General features: G+C 38.0%; 1 protein-coding gene across 2 annotated transcripts in view; it reads left to right on the forward strand.

Moving 5' to 3' along the window:
• The window catches only part of EDEM3 (ER degradation enhancing alpha-mannosidase like protein 3), a 45,941-nt gene that overhangs the window by 10,875 nt on the left and 16,590 nt on the right, over positions 1-18,476 (forward strand). For both annotated transcript variants that reach the window (XM_075936768.2, XM_075936767.2), the window contains exons 3-13: positions 4,084-4,184; positions 4,956-4,995; positions 6,792-6,904; positions 8,348-8,501; positions 9,621-9,755; positions 10,526-10,631; positions 11,224-11,321; positions 12,591-12,716; positions 13,408-13,491; positions 14,811-14,894; positions 16,061-16,185. In XM_075936768.2, coding sequence (XP_075792883.1) covers positions 4,084-4,184; positions 4,956-4,995; positions 6,792-6,904; positions 8,348-8,501; positions 9,621-9,755; positions 10,526-10,631; positions 11,224-11,321; positions 12,591-12,716; positions 13,408-13,491; positions 14,811-14,894; positions 16,061-16,185 — 1,166 coding nt within the window. The remainder of the gene's footprint in view (positions 1-4,083; positions 4,185-4,955; positions 4,996-6,791; positions 6,905-8,347; positions 8,502-9,620; positions 9,756-10,525; positions 10,632-11,223; positions 11,322-12,590; positions 12,717-13,407; positions 13,492-14,810; positions 14,895-16,060; positions 16,186-18,476) is intronic.

Consider the following 18,476-nt stretch of genomic DNA (forward strand, 5'->3'; position numbering starts at 1 on the left):
ATGCTATACTGACAAAAGTGATAAGGTAGATCAGGCCCTTTCTACACATTATTCTTACAATACATTAATCTAGTAAAGAATACACTTTTAACAAAAACATTTTGTTTTCATCACTGTATTTTGTCTGCTGGGCAGCATTTGTAACAGCACAGATCTTTATTTCATAAGTTGCACCTGCTCACACATGGGAAGCCAGTATCCCTTGAGAGAACCTTGCCTGTATGTCTCAGTATTATGATGTAATCTTTTAACTTCCATAAAGGTTAAAAGTTAACTAGATGTGTAAATAGAGAATGTATGCACCTGAGAGTCTTTGTCATTTATAAGTAACAAAAATATTAAAGCACAGAAGAGAAGTTATTGTGAGGACTGTTTTATAAAAAAGTTGAACTATGCGGACTATGAAGTGATACAGAATTGTCTGTCTGTTTTTTTTAAGTCAAGTAGTTGTTTTTGTTGAAATTGACTCTTTTCTACATTGCATAACAGTGTGACTAACAAGTGTCTTTGGATAGAGGAAATTTCAATTTAATTGTAATCTGACTACATAAAAATGTCTGGCTTTCACTCTTCTTTGCTCTCTTTATTGCTTTTTATAATATAACCTATGTTGCCTAACATAGGACACAACCCTTCAGTCAGATATTTGTGCTTTACTTTGCATCACTGTAAATTTGAAGATGAGAGACCTCTACAGTTGTGACTAAGGTTTGGGTTAAGAGGAAGTGTGACTTCACATATCCTGGAATTATGAATGTCAAAAGAATATTTAACTTGCCACGTATTCTAGAGCATTAAACAAACAAGTCACATTTAGTGTTTGTTTAACTTGAAGAAAAGATTTCAACTTTGATTCTGATAGCAAGAAAATTAAGTGGGGGTTGGGTTGATTTTTTTTTTCAGCATTTTTTGAGACAGGGAGCTGACAGTTTTTTATTTTCTATTTCTATTAACATTTTTGGCTTGATGTTGAGTGGATTAGGCTCAAATTTCATGTTTGTGTGCAAGAGGATATCTTCTATACTTTTTCATATGCCAGTTGGGAAGGCAGAAAGTGTTTTATTCCCTTACCAACAAGTATAATAACTAGCAGCATTTCCTCATACTCTTGTAGAAGGACATGTGAAAAGCCAGTTGTTTGTCCCTTGGGTCAGTAATCTTAGTCATACAGCACTGGCAGTATTTTGCATTTTTCATAAGTAGAATGTAACAAGGCTGTTCTTAACTTGCTGTCCTGATATTGACAAACAGGACTGTTTGCGCTATCAAGACACATTCTTATAAATTAAAGACATACATGTAGTTTGTGTGCCAAATTTTGCTTTATATATCTCTTCTTTACCTCACTGATCTCAGTTGAATCAAAGGGAGTATAACTTAAGACAGCATTTTGCCCCATACCCTTAACCCGTCTTTCAGTAGATCTAGATGACTAATCTGTATTCCCTCATTTTTCAGAAACATTTTTTTGTTTTGTTTTTGTGAGTAATGTTCCTTTTTCTGCCTGTCTTTGAAAGTAGCTTTTTCAAAATTACTTGATTGGCTCTCTCCATAATTTCAGCTAGTGATCTCTTAATTTTGAATTTGCATCTACTTCACAGTTTTAGTTTTTCAGGATAATTCTACAACATATTGTATTCAAAATGAGAGTATACCCTGGTTCTTGGAGCTGAACTCAGGAAGACTAGAAGATGGTGATAGGATCACAGTTTTCAAAGAACAATAGGACATCAGTTGAAGAACAACACATACTTTTTCCCATTCCTCCTGTGTGTGGATAAACAGTCTCACTAATCTGTCACAGCACATATTTAGTTGGTTAAATGTTTACCCAGTAAACATCTCCCTTAACAGGTAATGCTTACTGGCTGATGGTTAACTGGTACCCGGGAATAGCCCTCTGCACGCAGCCCAGCCTAGGATAGGGACTGGCAGGAAATGGCCTGCGGTGGGTCTGCTCTAGCCTGGCCCCTCACCCGCACCCAGTTAAACAGTGTCTGCAGTGTGTTTACCCATTTAAACAGGATTTTACTTCCCTAATACTGTGTGTTCCACTGCATATATTCAGTTGCTGCAGTTTTGCATCCATCATACTACTCATTAGATTTCTACTCTATTACTAGATTTAGATACTATAATAGAGCAAACAGTTTCCCAGTAGAACTGAGGTAGATCTATTCCATCACTAATTGTTCCCTCATTCTATACATCTTCTGGGACATCAACACCTTACACAACATTCGTTTTAAGTATTTTTTTAATCTGTGTAAAGTTGTATTTTCCTTATTACATTGATGATTCTCATAAATTCCAAAAACCCTAGGTCACTGTTCTTAAATAACAGTTATTTATGTTTTTATTTCCTTGTGTGTGTCATGCTGGTAGTGGTTTAAAAATAAAACTGCTGACAATTTAATTTGCTATGGAAAAGGCACTTTATTTTATTTTAGAATGGCATCGTGAATTCATAGAATTTTGCAAGCCCTAGTACATAATTTATTTGCCTATTCTTTCCTATATTGATTACAGGTCAAACCTCTCAAGTCCCACATGCTCTGGTTGAGCAACATCTGTGGTCTGTCATGATGTTGTTAGCCGGATGTCCACTTACCATGGGTGTGGCTAAGTTTCCCAAGGTTCCATAAAGTTTTAGTCACCTGTTGTGGCTTTTAGTGTTCTGTGCTATTATTTAGCTCTGATTTCCCCCAAAGGTCTTTTAAGAGCCCAGTTAATAGTGGAAGTTTTGGTAATGCTGCTAGACAATATTGACTTCCTGTGGTTCAGCAAATTCTCTGGTTCAGCACCAGTTAGGCTCCAAGTGTGCCAGACTAGAGAGAATCAAACTGTACTTAGAAAAAATCTAGCACTTTATGTGCTTCTTAAAAAAGCCAGGAGCAAATTGCTTTTCAAAATTCTATTTTAAAAATAAACTTAAAAATCAAATCTTACCAGAGAGTAGCAAAATATTTTTGTGTATCACTCTTAGGTCAGTTTTGACTCTCCAACTTCAGTACCTTTTTAGTTTGGCAGTTACCAAAATTCTGAGTTAGGGCCTTATGGCTTGTTTCTGCTCACATTGAAATCATTTATAAAATTTTCATTGTCTTCAGCGTATGTCTATTTGATTCAATATACCTGACTTGAGCTATATTGACATTGTACTCTTCTATCAATCAGAAATATCAACAAAGTAGTGTTAGAGTAAAGCTGTTTTGCTAGAACATAGGAAAGTAAACCCTCTTTCCCTCCCTTATATCTGGAAAATGGCTATCATTTTCAAAAACTACTCCAAACTTGTCATGGTCTCAGTCTTTCCTCTTGTCTATATAGTCAATTGTTTTCCTTTGTGTTGCATGCTTAGTCATTTGGTTGTATTTTTTGTTTTGTGTTCTGACTTAGTTCTTTTCTCATTTTCACGGATTCTGTGACTTTGAACAAATTACATAGGGTAAAATTTTCAAAGAATCTAGGTCCAGTTTTTAGAAGTGTCTTAGTCTCTATCCCTTCGATTTTTTTCAGTGAAATTTAGGTTCCTAAGTAATGTAAGTACTTTAAAAAAATGTTATCCTTAACCTTTAATCTTCCTTGTCCCTGTTCTATAAAATGAGGCTCATTTTCACTCTTCTCCCCCTGCCCCCCCATTAATGTTGGATGGTAGATCTTCTCTTTAATGGGGGGAGGGAGGGAGAGGAGAGACTATTCCATTCAAAGCATAGATCTTATCCACCTCAGAAATGAAATCTCCTGTGCTTTGTGTTGCAGGAAACACAGGATGTACCTCAAGTGTTTGAGTTGAGCATTTATTTCAGAGATGCCATTAAGTACTCAAACGCTTGTTACTCTGGGACAGGGGATAGGGGCATTGCACTAAAGTACTAGCAGGCAGGCATATTTATGTGGTCTAACAGTTGTCAGCCACTAACCATGAAGAGGAAGCTGCTGCTGTGTTATTTTGAATTTATCCTGATAGAAGATACCTAGATTTTCATAAGTTTACTACAATTCTGCTCCCTTGCAACAGGTTGCAATGATTTAATTAAACTGAATTGTACTCTCCTTTATCTTTTGGTTTTGTTCTTACAGGAACATGCCTACCCAGCTGATGAGCTCATGCCTTTAACTTGCCGTGGACGGGTTCGGGGTCAGGAACCAAGTCGTGGGGATGTAGATGATGCCTTGGGAAAGTTAGTATTTGAAGCAGTGATCATCTCATATGAACATGCAAATATTAACACATTTTGCTACTAATACTTTACTTGATGCACACTCAAAAAGCTTGTTTGAGTTTCTAGTTGAACAAAAATGCAGAATTGTGTAAAACTGTAAATGAGAATGTGGGTGGGAACAAAACAGTGTATAGTAATTTCTATAACCGCTTTTCCCTCTCCTGCAATGAGGTTAACTGATGGGTTAGTTATGCCTTTGTCAAGAAAAAAAAATTGACCAGTCCTCATCAAATGGTATAACAGTTTAGAATAATTTTACATAGCACATTTTTAAAGAGAAATTGCTGATGCATCAGTGCACATCTAAGGCCACCTGTGAATTCATTGGGTGAAAAAGGTGTATATGGGTTCATGATAAGCTCTTCAGAGCAATGGACTGTTGGCCACTATGCTAGTTTAATACACAACATTTTAAATGTCAAAGTTTTCAAAGGTTGCTGCGGGGAGGGGGGGGGGGAGTGAAAACAACTCCTATCATCATAAGTGTAAACTATTACGTTGCTCCCATTCTGGTCAGTCGAGTCGCAAATGTCTCTTCAAAAAATAATGGATTTAATTGTTGTGAGCATTTACACTTCTTCATAATTAAAAGCTAGCATTTTTTTAATCAACAGGCAATCTGATTGCATCTCATTATTGCTAAGATTTTTGGGTTAAAAATAATATAATCTCTACCAAAAACATATACAGAATTTTAATTATACATCTGGTTTAAATTTTATTTCATAGGTTTTCACTGACACTGATTGATACCTTGGACACTCTTGTGGTACGTTTGATCTGTTTTGCAATGTTGCATCTATGAATACTGTAACTATATTTATCTAGAATTCTGTTCTTTTGAAAGAAATGTGAAGTTAGGTAAGGAAACCCAGTAAAGTCTTATTCCATCAAAAATCGTCTATATTCTGTTGTAAAGGCCTGAAAACAATGGAACCCTTGGAATAGATTGTTTTAAAAAACATACTAAATCAGTTCCTTAGCCTTGTAGTTCATCCAAATGAAATGAATTCCTATTTTGTTCTTATTACATGTTATAACTTTAAAAAAATAATCTACATTTTCTTCCCCTATTAATGTAATTGTAAGGGCTTATCCATACTTAAAATGCTGCAGCGGCACAGCTGCACTGCTTCAGTGCAGACTCTCCCTGTGCAGATTGATGGGAAATGTTCTTCTATCAGTCTATCTTCTATAGGTACTCCATGTCCATGCCAGGTGCTCTTTACAAAAATGATACAGTCCACTTAACTCATTGTTTGTGGATGTGGGGTAGGTATTTCGCACCCCTGAGTGATGTGGGTAGGCCAGGCTCATGTTAATCTGTTGACTGCATCAAAAAATTAAAAATTCTGTTCACAATATTTTAAAGTTCTGCAAAATTCTGTTTAGTGTTATTTTGTCAAATAAAATATATAATCATGCCAGTTTCAGTTATTTTGGTAATTCCTTTCAAAATATCTAGTAACTATGCCAGCAACAATACAGACAACAAAAAAGATTACCTGTTTACTCTTATGTTTCTCTACCTCTCACCTAGGTGCCCGCCAAGCTCAGACAGAAGGTGCTTCTCCCCCTCAGAGACCTCTAACCCAAGCATCCACATGACCTCCCACCCAAAAACAAGATGCAGGGCACCTCCCGGCCTAGACCTCCACACCCCTCTCCCACAGCTTAGCTTTAGGGACACAGCCCAGCCCTGACACCCACACCACCAGAGGCCAGCCATGAGAGAGCCACCCCACGGTTCAGAGACCTGCCTCTCCATTCAGCAGTGTCCAGTCACAAGCTGGGGAACTGGACTCTACCAGGACCAGCGGCCACCTGCAGCTCTGTAATTCCAATACTGCAGGGAAAAAAGAAATTCTGCACAGAACATTCATTCTGTGTAAATTCTGCCAATCGCAGTACAGGTTGGACCTCCCTGGCCTGACACTGTTGGGATCTGACTAGTCAGATACAGTATGGCTGTTCTTATTTTCTTAGGCAACATTTAGGATTTCGTTTGCTGCGACTTAAGTCCTAGGAGATGTTTGTCTGTGATTGACCAGAGAAATCAAGTGGTTGGGAATATTAGGAACATTCTTATTCTTATGTGCATTTGGCCATAAATCACTTATCTTATTTTCAGCTATAATAGCAGGGATGAATTTGAACTGTGGAGTTCAGTTCCAGATTTCACACAGTGTAGAATGCAGGTGGTAGAAAATAAGAATGGTGGTACTGCCATCTTTCATAGGAAAACACTGACTTACAATGCAGTGTTGTGAAAGAAAGTAATAAAAGTGAGTAACCATCAGACATATTTTCAATGAACTATTTTCTGTTAAAGACTTCTTTGTCATTCAGATACGTCACTAGCAAAAAACATTGACAGCTATTCACATAATATATCAGACTACAATATGGTCAAGCAGGAAAGCAATTTGAGCCATCTTTATGTCCTGTTTTAAACTTGTTGAACTTTATATCATACTTGGATGACTCTACTAGCACTTTTTGAAGTTGATCACTTTCACAGTATCAGAACCTAACATAACTTAAGTTGTTCATTTTTTTTTCTAGGTGTTAAATAAAACCAAAGAGTTTGAAGATGCTGTAAAAAATGTGATAAAAGATGTTAATTTAGATAATGACATAGTTGTATCAGTATTTGAAACTAACATAAGAGTCCTTGGGTAAGTAACTAGCTTTCTTCATTTTCCACTTAAGATGTGATCTCAAATTTTTGTCCTGTCAAACATAGCTTTCATTTCTACTTCAGCTGATACTGAGAATGGTGGTTCTATTGGATCACCAGATTTAACTTCTGTTATAGCAAAGCTTTTGAATGTTTAGGAAGGAACTGCTGATAGCCATCAGATGAAGTTGTCCATACCAGCAGAAGAGCTTTTTTTCAATAGTGGCCGACAACCTGTGTCTCAAAACTTATTTTCCTTGCATAAATATAGCCTCAAAGCTAAGATTATGTTGTCAAACATTTGATATACACTATATCAGATTTCTCTAGTTCATAAAGTACAATTTATGCAATCACGTGGGTTTTAGTTATTTATGTTTTTGCGTAATAAATAGTGCAAAACATATTAAGTCTGTGGCTAAGGGATAATTCTGAAATGTGATAATCATTCTTGAATTAAGAACACAGACAATGCATCTGTTTGTTTAAAAGAATCATTTTGTTGCTCACAGGTTCCCTCAACCTTGTTTATAGATACTAAACAATATGCCCCTCTGAATTCAAATGACTTAACTACATTTCCAAAAGGTTTTCACATAAAATTAATTGACAATCAAGATTTGATTACTTGGGGCTTATGTACACATCATTTCATTAGGCTCACGATAACCTATAAGATAGTGACTTCTGCCTTATCCACGTGCAGGGTTAGTCATCTAGTTTTCTTCAATAATCTACTTCTTCAGTATGTTCTGTAAAATGTAGGGTTGCCAGATGGTTTAACCAAAAATGCTAACCCCCCCCCCCAAAAAAGGGAAAAAATTGTTTGGGGGGGAGGGGAAAGAGGGAGCCCAAAGTTGTTGAGGAGGGAAAAGAAAATAGACCCCGAGAGTTAAGCCAAAAAAACCCCAGCATGGCCCCTTTAAGAAATGCTTTTGAGGCTTTGTGGCCCTAACAAGCTGCTGGCAGCTGTCCGCCATCTTGTCTTCCTGCTTCTGGCCAGACTGCTCCCCTGCAGAACCAGGTAAGCACCTGGTATTTTTGCCTCCTGCCCAGGAAAAAATCAGAAAATACTGGTCATTTTAGGTGTCTGGTATTTTCTGAATTGTTTTACCGGATAGGAGGTGGTTTTACCGGATACCTGGCTACCCTAGTGAAATGGTGTAAGGAAGAATTTATTGTTAATTTTATCAACACTCTTTTTATGTCTGTAATCTACAAGTTAAAAAAAATCACCCTACCCATTAAATGCTTGACTTTTTTTTTTCTGCCAAAGGTACACCACAGCTTCCAATGACTCAAATTAGAATTGTGTGTTCTTAGCACTTCTGAAATACTCACCACAATTGTTTATATAGTGCTTGTCACAAATAATATAAATTATTGCATTGCTGTGACTTAATGATGTGAAATACACGTGGTCATATTTTCTTGTGTTTAGAGGTCTATTAGGTGGGCACTCTGTGGCAATTATGCTGAAAGAGAAAGGTGAATACATGCAGTGGTACAGTGGTGAACTTCTGCACATGGCAAAACAACTGGGCTACAAACTTCTACCTGCTTTTAACACTACTAGTGGTCTCCCTTATCCAAGAGTAAGTGTTTTATAATCCAGATCACCTCAAACTATAGGCAAAACTTTGTTAATATTTCAGGAAGCTACTTCATAAAGAAGGCGAGAACCTTATTTTTGACAGATTATGCATTAATTTATTTGTATCTAGGATCAGAAAATAACTCAGTTGTGAAATAAATACAGGTTGTCCTTGCTTACTAGGCTGGAGAGGCATTTGGCACAGAACTAATTTACACTTTTTTTTTTTATAAGTCTTTTTGTATTAATGACACTTGCAGGTATAAACATGATTGATACTTGTCTTTTCCATACATTGAATAACAAAAATGAATTAATATTTTGTGATCAGTGCTAGCTTATTTCTTAAATTTTGCTTTGGGCTATCTAAGCTTGATAGAGCAAACTTGGAGAAATAACATGATCATTAGAGATAGCAAAACTCATGAAACCATTGGCAATTAGTATCCTGCACCTCTTTTCATATGTTTAATATTTTATTGAAATGTTACTTAAAACTTTACTGATGTATCCTCTACAGCTTAGTTAATTGGGAGTGTTCAGTATGTACTTTTGGGTTTAACTCAAAATTCACCTAACTTTCATAGTTGCCTATTTTAAAAAAAGTCTCCAGACTACAAATATTATGTTGAGGGGTTTAATTTGACATTTTTCTTTATATTCGGCATTTTTTATGGCATACTCTTAACTCATTGGTTAATTATGAGTCAGAGCAGGGACTTGAGCTTGAGTCTTCCATATTACACTGAGTGGCTGTTGAATATATTAAATTCTCTCTCACTTTTCATAAATCTTTTTGGAAGATATCCATTTGATCTGATGCAGAATGAGAACATTTTTTGAAATCTTGAACTTTTTATGTGGGCTGCAAAACAGCTTCCCATTCAGCTCTATTTCTAAGTGACTTAAGCACTTTTGAAAATTTTATCCAACATACCTTTTTGCACCAGTAAAGTTAAAAGAATGGTTGTGATATCAGGTGAGACAAGATTAATGTTTTGGTTTTTAATTAGAACAAATAAAGAACTGAGAATACAGTTCCTAATTTTTAATCTCTCCCATTGTCGATTTGTGTATATATTTGCAGCTAGTAAAAGATACAAACTCTACTTTCTTTTAGGTGAATTTAAAATTTGGTTTAAGAAGTCCAGAAGCTCGAACAGGAACAGAGACTGATACCTGTACAGCTTGTGCAGGTACCTTGATACTTGAATTTGCTGCTCTAAGCCGATTCACAGGAACATCAATATTTGAGGTTTGCTTTCTATGGTCTTTTATTTATTGGGGTTAGATTTTGAATTGCGTGCTTTTACATTTTTGTATTGCTAATATAAATTCATGGAAGAAGAATGAACTTGTTTCAAATTAGTTGTATTTGGATTTTGCATCTTTTAGCTTTACTGTGCACAAGGATGAAGTACATTTCCAGAAACACTTAAATTAATATGGCACATTAATATGGCATATCTAATCAAGTACTATATTCAGAAAGTTCTAGAAGGTAATTTATAATACAAATAGTAGTATCGATAGAAACTAAGCAAACTTAATATAATGAGTGAGATTAATAGACTCTCTCCAAGGTGCTTGGATAAAGTTGCTATTATTTCGTTAAACTACTGTTGAAGAGACTTTAGGCATGTGGCATTTAAAGCGCACTTCTGTTGTGAAAGTTAACTCCATTAATTAGGGATATGGTTAATTGGTAAGCCTCGCCTCTACTGGGTTCCACAGCGGGCGGGGGGGAGGGGGAGCGCACTCCAGCCCAGCCCCCAAGCCCTGTTTAGGTGGTTAACCGATTAAACACAATGTTTAATCAGATAACTGATTAAACAGGATTTTACATCCATACTATTGATTTCATTTGGTGCCTTTAGTGCTTGTGCTGTGGGAAGGAGTATAACTCTTGTTTATTCCATTTTTCCACACCAGTGATGATTTTAAAGATCTCTTTCATATCCCCCTTAGTTCAAATGCCCTCTAATTACACTTCAGTTAAAATTTTTGCTTGGTTGGTTGTTGCAGGAATATGCACGGAAGGCTCTCGATTTTCTTTGGGAAAAAAGACAACGCAACAGCAATTTAGTGGGAGTCACCATTAATATACATACTGGAGACTGGGTCCGCAAAGGTACGTGATTTTGACTAACACCCATGATCACATACAGCTCATTGGAGGCTAAATTATTTTAAAATACTGTTAGGGAGGCAAGTAGATTTGTGGACTTTTGGATCTGAAGGAACCAAATATAATGAGGCCTATGTTTTTCTCTATAACAATATGTTGCCTTGAAATCAGTTTTTGTTTCAAGGAAAGAAATCCCCAATTTCCTTGGCGCTGAGAGATTTCTCAGCATTATACTGGATTCCAATTCTTTAAAAGTTTAAATAAGAGTCAGTTGTGTTTTTAAGGCCAATAAAAATATTTTTCTACAATGGAATCAAACACTTGACTTAACAGCATCCCTGAGCATAGTTTAATGTTCAAATATACTAGAACCTATTTTTAAACAAGTAGGAAAATACTGCACACCACTCAATGCAGTTTTTCATTAATCCACATGCCACTTGTTGCATCCTTGTTTGTCTTGAATATCCCCTCTTTTCTTTATTCAAATAATAGCCAATGTCATCGAATTGTAAATGAGCCATTGAAAATTTTTATCCATGTAACTATTTAAAGTAAAAAATACAGTACTTCTGTATTTTTGTGCTATTTCTAGATAGTGGAGTTGGAGCAGGAATAGACTCATATTATGAATATTTATTAAAAGCCTATGTCTTGCTTGGAGATGACAGTTTCCTGGAAAGATTTAACACAGTAAGTTCATTTAACTTTTTGCTCAAGTATTTTCCCTATTTAATAATCACTTAGTGTTATCTATTAGCCTGCAAAGTGCATAGCAGGAAACTTATAACTTTCTCAAACTCTTGCAGTGCCCACAGTGCTAATTCTTCCTGTTATGTTTTGTAGCCAAACTTGGGCTGACTAGTATACCCACATAATATAATCTCTTTGTTTGCATCCCATACTAGTATAGTCATAATTAAGGAAGGCTCCATTGAGACTCACTTTGGAGCTAACGGGTGCTACTTCTACACTGCTTTACAGAAAACTCTTATCAATGAAAGGCCTTTCTAATCACAAAGTAAGCTAAAAATTCTCAGAGCAACAGATGGTGTTTCATGTAGCATGGCACAGCCAGAAGTACACAGACACTAAGCCAGCCCAGTGATTATATAACTATAACCTGCAAAAATATACGTGGCCTGTTTCAAAGGTCTTTTAGAGGTAGAAACTGATAAATGTTTTGAAAATCGTGACATTTTTTCATTAAAATAATACAAATGAAATGGATTTTCTGAATTCTTGCAGGCAATATAGAAGTCAGAACCACACAGAGTTAAGAGCCTGTCAACCGTAAAAATTGATAATGGTAATATGTATAGCTGCCATTATAACAATTTAATTGGGCTTTCTATTTGTTCAGCCCATGATAAAGTATTATCTCCTAAACTCCTCATCTGAAGGCTGAGGACTTTGCATTGCAGGCCTTACAGTTTTAAATATAAACACAAGTAAGACAGCTATCTAGGGAAGAAGAGAGGTTAGGAGCAGGTAAGCAGTCAAACTAACCAAAGTATTTTTTCAAATCTTTACAGCATTTAGCCCCATTCAGTGCTTTCTTTTCTTTATAAATGCATTTTGTAGTTCTCTGCTTCAGCCAAAGTAAGTGAGAAACTAAAGCCATTTTTATTGCTGTCAGGTAGCTTAAAAATCATGGCACAGGAGCTAGTCAAAGCAAATGAGGTACAGTAGCCAAGCAGAGGAAAAAACTTGCATATTCATAGTAATGATTGCTGAATATATTTGTGAATGTGTATGTGTATATAATTATGCAATAATTATTCAGGCTTTTGCATTCTGATTGCCATAACTAGGATCTGTGTATTTTAAATATCAATATCATGAATTGCAAGGGTGCTTTTTTCAGGGACCATTACCTTACTGAAATAAAATACAGCAAACTACTGGGTTTTCATGTCTCTTTTGAAAGAAAAGTGAGCTCATGATATTTGTTTTTGTTAGCACTATGATGCCATAATGAGGTACATTAGTCAACCACCTCTACTGCTTGATGTTCATATTCACAAACCAATGCTAAATGCTCGGACCTGGATGGACTCGTTGCTTGCATTCTTCCCAGGCTTGCAGGTAAGATTTCTAAAATCTCCAGTTCTCAGATCACATTAAATGGACTTATGAATACTTGTTCATAAAAATATATAAAAATTACATAATTGTAATTTAAACTCTATATTTTTTTAAATATTACATGATGTGGAAGAATTTGTTTGCCTTTGTTTTCTCTGCTGGTTCTATTAAATCATTATTTCCAGGTCTATGCTGACTGTTAAGAAGGGGAAACTGACTGATCTTTCCTACCCTTTCAGTATTCACCTGGCTCTCCTTCCGTTGCCTTTGCAATCATATGAGCCATTCTGGGTTCCTGAGGAGTTTTATATATCTGATTGAGACTCTGTTTCAAAACCAATATCAAAATATGAACGAAATGGAACAAGTCCCTTCAAGTCTTGGGCTACAGATGCATTTTGTAACATCTGTCACAAACCTGGCCATGTATGATCCTGCAATCTTTCCCATAAGTCAGTTATGCTTTCTATGAAATAGTTGTCTCTTAGGGGTTGCGGTCACTCATCCGTTTCCTATCCCATACTAAGCCCACCCCCCCCCCCCCCAAAAAACCCCCGTAAAGTCAGCAGATCATACACTGAAACAGAGGGTTATGATTTACTGTATTGTGAATGCTGGAAATGTACCCATTCAAGTGTAGTCTTGTACAGGTACATGCCTGACTTGTGTATTTGTCGTTCTTGATTTGTAGGTATTGAAAGGTGACATTAGACCTGCTATTGAAACTCATGAGATGTTATATCAAGTGATAAAAAAGCATAACTTTCTTCCTGAGGTAAGGCAGAAGGTTATGTAAACAGACTAATCTCAGTTCAAGTAATTCCAGACATTAATTTGGAAAAAGTACTAAACATAACACACACTTTTTTTAAAAAAAAAACTGGTTTTAGCATTCTTTTGACAACTTGCAACGCAACCCTCCCCCCTTCCAAACAGAAGAGTCGTTTTGGATATGAAACATTTTTCCCTGAGATATTGTAACTACTAATAGCAGGGAAACAATTACTGTAACACAGAAGTGATGATAATTTTTTTTTTTTAAACTGAGCTTAAATCGCAACATACTAGTTTGCAAAGTTTATATAATGTTGATATGACATTATCTTGGTGATATAATGGCTTTATGTTAGTAAATCAGACTGACTTTTCATTTCCTTACATTTCTTGGCTAAATCCATTGGAGAAGTAACCCATTCAGGGCCATATTTGTCTAGCCTTTTTAAAAAATATCCATATGGGTATTTTGTTGAGCCTGAAAATAGGTAAATTGCACACATAACCTGTTTGCCTGTATACAAGCTATACTGGAACATTTGCAAAACACTTGAAAATTTGATCCTTGCTCTTCAGTGGACAGAGGCTCTCTTGTTTTTCCTAGTACTTTTATGATATACATCAGTGGTCCCCAACGCGGCCCATGGTGCCCGCCGAGTGATCAGGGCCGGCCCTACCCCGGGCACGCAGCACATGGGCAGCGCCAGCCCCAGGTGCACGGCAGCCCCAAAAGGTTGGGGACCACTGATGTACATATTCATGCCATAGGTGGCTGCTTGCCTGTCCTAGCATTCAGAGATAACAAGTCAGTTATGTTTTGTTTTTGATACAAACAAACCTTAATATACTAGATCTCTACCTTTACTACACTTGATGAGTGAACAAGTTTGAATGTCTGACTTCATCCCACCTAGAAGTATCCAGAATAGAGCCCAATAAATCACATGGGCACAAAGGGATTAATTTTAAACTCTGGCTTTAGTTTGCAGTAATTTCACTGTCTGAATAATATTGATGTACATAAGATCAGAATCAGGCTATTGTCCCCAGAACATTATTCTCTGTTAAGTTGTGGTGGGGTGTTTTTTGGGTTTTTTTTTGTTTTTGTTGGGATTTTTTAAGAAATCGTCTGACAGGAATCCTAGAACAATTTTGGATAGGGGCTTTTTATAATGAGAAATGAAAATGAGAGAGAAACCAGAAGAGCTTGTTGATCAGGACTTTCACCCTTCTTTGTTTTGGTGAATTATTAGTTTAGATATCAAAACAATCTGTACATTTTATGCCTACATTTATTTATTGCTATTCTTTGTTCCTAAGGCTTTCACAACAGATTTCAGGGTTCATTGGGCTCAGCATCCTTTAAGACCAGAATTTGCAGAAAGCACCTATTTCTTATATAAAGTAAGAGCACTTTCTTCATCTCTGTCTTTTAGACACTTGATACTAAGGTTTGGATTTTATTGGAACTGCATGCTAAAGCTGAAAGTAGAACTGGATCCCATCTTATCCACTGGGGTCAAGAGTTAAATAATACAGCATGCAAGCGAGATGTAGGCAACTCTTGTTATTAGAAAATGTCTTTGGAGTTTTGCTTTATAAGGCAAGAGTTTTCAAAATACAAAGGGGCCAAATCCCTTCCGAGTCAGTGACATTTGGGTGTCTGAGGCCCAGAGTTTTAAAGGTATTTAGGCATTGCTGCACTCAGCACTACAAGGCTTAAGTTTTGTTTTCAGATACCTTTAAAAATCTGGGCATATCTCCTGTTTTCCTTTTGATTGTTCTAGCATAGTATACATTGTCCATACAGTGTAAATGGTAATGCATTGTATTAGAAAATAATTTTCTGAATATGGCTCTTCTCTTTCAAAACAACATATATATGCACATCCCCACCTCTAAGGGGAGGGGAGTAGAGGATATGGGGACACTGGGGTTAAATATCAAACCTCACAAACCCCTATGGTAAGGCTGCATGCCTAATGGTCAGAGTCTGTGTAACGGCCCTTTAGGCCATGCAACCCTATAGCAGTCACCAGTACCAAGAGCTTTGCTAGCTTGGGAGCAACATAAGTTGAAGGGGTCCACCCCAGAGCTGTGGCAGATAGGTCCACTGGCTCAGTGAGGAATCCCACTGAAATAGGCTGAGCTCACCTGGGTGGGGGATAACCACTCACGTATCTTACGTGGTAGTGTGACAGTCCCTGCAGCCTCGGAGTCCCCAGGTTCCTCAGCTCTGGCCGCTCCTTGGTGCTCGGTCGGCTGTGGAGGCTTATTTCGATCTACAGGGTCTTCCGCCTCCACCAATGAGGACTGTGGCTGATTCTCTGCTGGACCTCCCTTCCTCTCCATCATCCAGCCCAGTCTGAGCTGTGTTGCTTCCTTAAGCATGCCCACTTTGTCTGTGCGGGGCAGGACGACTTCTGCCCATAGTGTGGTGATAATCCCTTCCGGCCTAGTGTGGGATATACACCCTGTCACACAATGACAAATTAAATTTAATGGAAGTGAAAAAAGGCAACATACCAAAAACGAATACATCTAATACTGTGTATCTTTCCTAAAAATAGGCTACTGGGGACCCTTATTACCTAGAAGTAGGAAAAACACTAATTGAAAATTTAAACAAATATGCTAGAGTGCCTTGTGGATTTGCTGCGATGAAGGATGTTCGTACGGGAAGCCATGAGGACAGGTAAGCATGTAGTGATTTTTAAGTTTATTATAAAATGTACAAGGAGCCTGAACTTCTTCTTATGCATTTTCAGATTAACTGAATTTTGGATAAATACTGGTAGTGCATTTTGTGTTCATTTAAATAAACCAACCCTCAGATTATGCACATTTGATCTGATGTTAATGGAATCAGTAGTTTAACTGCCTTAAACACTTTTATACTTATAGCCTTAAATTATAACCCTTTTGTGTTAGTGAAGACAGCCTATTCTGATATATTCGTTATATATTTTTAATAAAACTTGATGTATAAAAAGATTAAATTTGAAGTATATTTTATTTGAAAAACTTTGATGCTCGAATTCTCAAGATGTTTGTTATTGTTGCTGTTGCTATTACAACGCTACTTTTCCATTGAACTTTTGGAACTGTTGTTTCCCTTTGTAAATATAATTCTTCTTCAGGGAGTGTCCCTATTGGTGCTCCACCATAGGTGCTTTAGCGCCGCTGAGCCCAAGACCGGAGATTTGTGACAACAGTGCCCCTGGCCAGCCACGCATGCAAGAAGTCGGTGTGTGTTCCGAGAAGGCTACTGCGCATGCGCAGCCAGCCACCTCACCCGTTACAGATGAGCGTTCAGCCACCACATCAATTCCCACCAGTTACATCTTTGCTGACACAACGAAACAGTCAAATTTGCCATCCACAAGTTACACCTCTGGGCGTGGATGTTTGCTAAAGGACCTTTCCAGAAGCAGTACAACTCATCCTTATAAATTCCAGTCGACCAGCAACAAGAAAGACATATGATCAAAAATGGAAAACGTTCACAGCCTGATGTATAGCTCACAACCATGAACCACTCCACATGGGAGTATCTCACATTCTACAATACTTATTAGAACTACATAATGTAGGTCTCTTCATGAGTACCCTCAGGGTGCACCTTGTTTCCATTTCCGCTCTATATGCTCCTGTACAAGGACACACAATTTTCACACACCATTGGTCAAACGCTTTATGTGGGTTCTATCCAACATGTTTCCCCCAGACAAGGAACCAATCCCAGCAAGGGATTTGTACCTTATACTGAAGGTGCTCATGGGGGTAAACCCTTTGAGCCTCTTGCCACCTGTTCACTTTTACATCTATCAATGAAAGTAGCTTTCCTTGTGGCAGTCACCTCTGCAAGATGTGTTAGTGAATAGCAGCCTTAATGGTGGATCCACCATACACAATATTTCACAAGGATAAGGTCACACTTAGGACTCATACCAAATTCCTACTTACTGCGTTTCACTGCAATGAGCCCATATACTTACTGTTTTCTTCCCTAAACCGCACAAGGACAATAAAGAAGCAGCTCTCCATACCCTGGATGTCCACAGAGCACTGGCATTCTACTACAGTGGTCAAAGCCAGTTTTCCAAAAGGGCTGTTTGCAGTGGCGGCCCATCCATATAGGCGAACTAGGCAGTTGCCTAGGGTGCCAAGTTAAATGGGGCGCCAAATGGTGGTGCAATATCATTGAGGGGTTTGGAGGTGGGGGTGCCGATTGCATGGTTTGCCTAGGGTGCCAGTTGCTGGCAGCTAGTCTAGGGCTGCCCCTGGGTTTGTCTCATCTAAAGTGTTCACTGGGGTTGCCTATATCAAAACAAAGACTCTCAAAATGGGTGTCTGGTTGCATTAAACTAGCTTATACCATAGCTCAGAGCGCCCCCACCAACTGTGCAATCTCACTCAGCAATGGCAGCCACAGTGGCATTCCTACAGGGTGTCCCAACAGAACAGGACCGTCGCATGGGTGTCAACTCATACCTTCACGCAACATTATGCACTACAGACATTCGCTGAGCCAGAGACCACATTTGGCCACACAATTATCTCTAACTCACAGGCTCAGCATTCCAAGCTCTCTTCCTCCGACTACCACTTCGTAATCACCTAAGGTAGAACACCCATGGGGACACTCCTCAAAGAGGAAGGGAAGGTTACTCACCTGTATAATAACTGGAGTTCTTCAAGATGGCTGTCCTTGTGGGTGCTCCACCTCCCCTCTGCTTCGGAATACAGCACATCCGGGTCAGAGAAAAAAACTGAGGAGAGGGGGCTGGTTGCGCATGTGCAGCAGTCTACTCAGAACACACACGGGCTTCTTGCGTACGTGGCTGGCCAGGGGCACTGTTGTCACAAATCTCCGGTCTCAGACTCAGCAGCGCTGAAGCATCTAAGGTGGAGCACTCATGGGCACAACCATCTTGGGGGCATCATTGGGAAGGAAGAATGCAGTCTGGATGCTTTTTGATGAGG

Source organism: Pelodiscus sinensis, chromosome 9 (assembly GCF_052426305.1).
Source record: "Pelodiscus sinensis isolate ZL-2025 chromosome 9, ASM5242630v1, whole genome shotgun sequence".
NCBI classification, from domain to species: Eukaryota; Metazoa; Chordata; order Testudines; family Trionychidae; genus Pelodiscus; species Pelodiscus sinensis.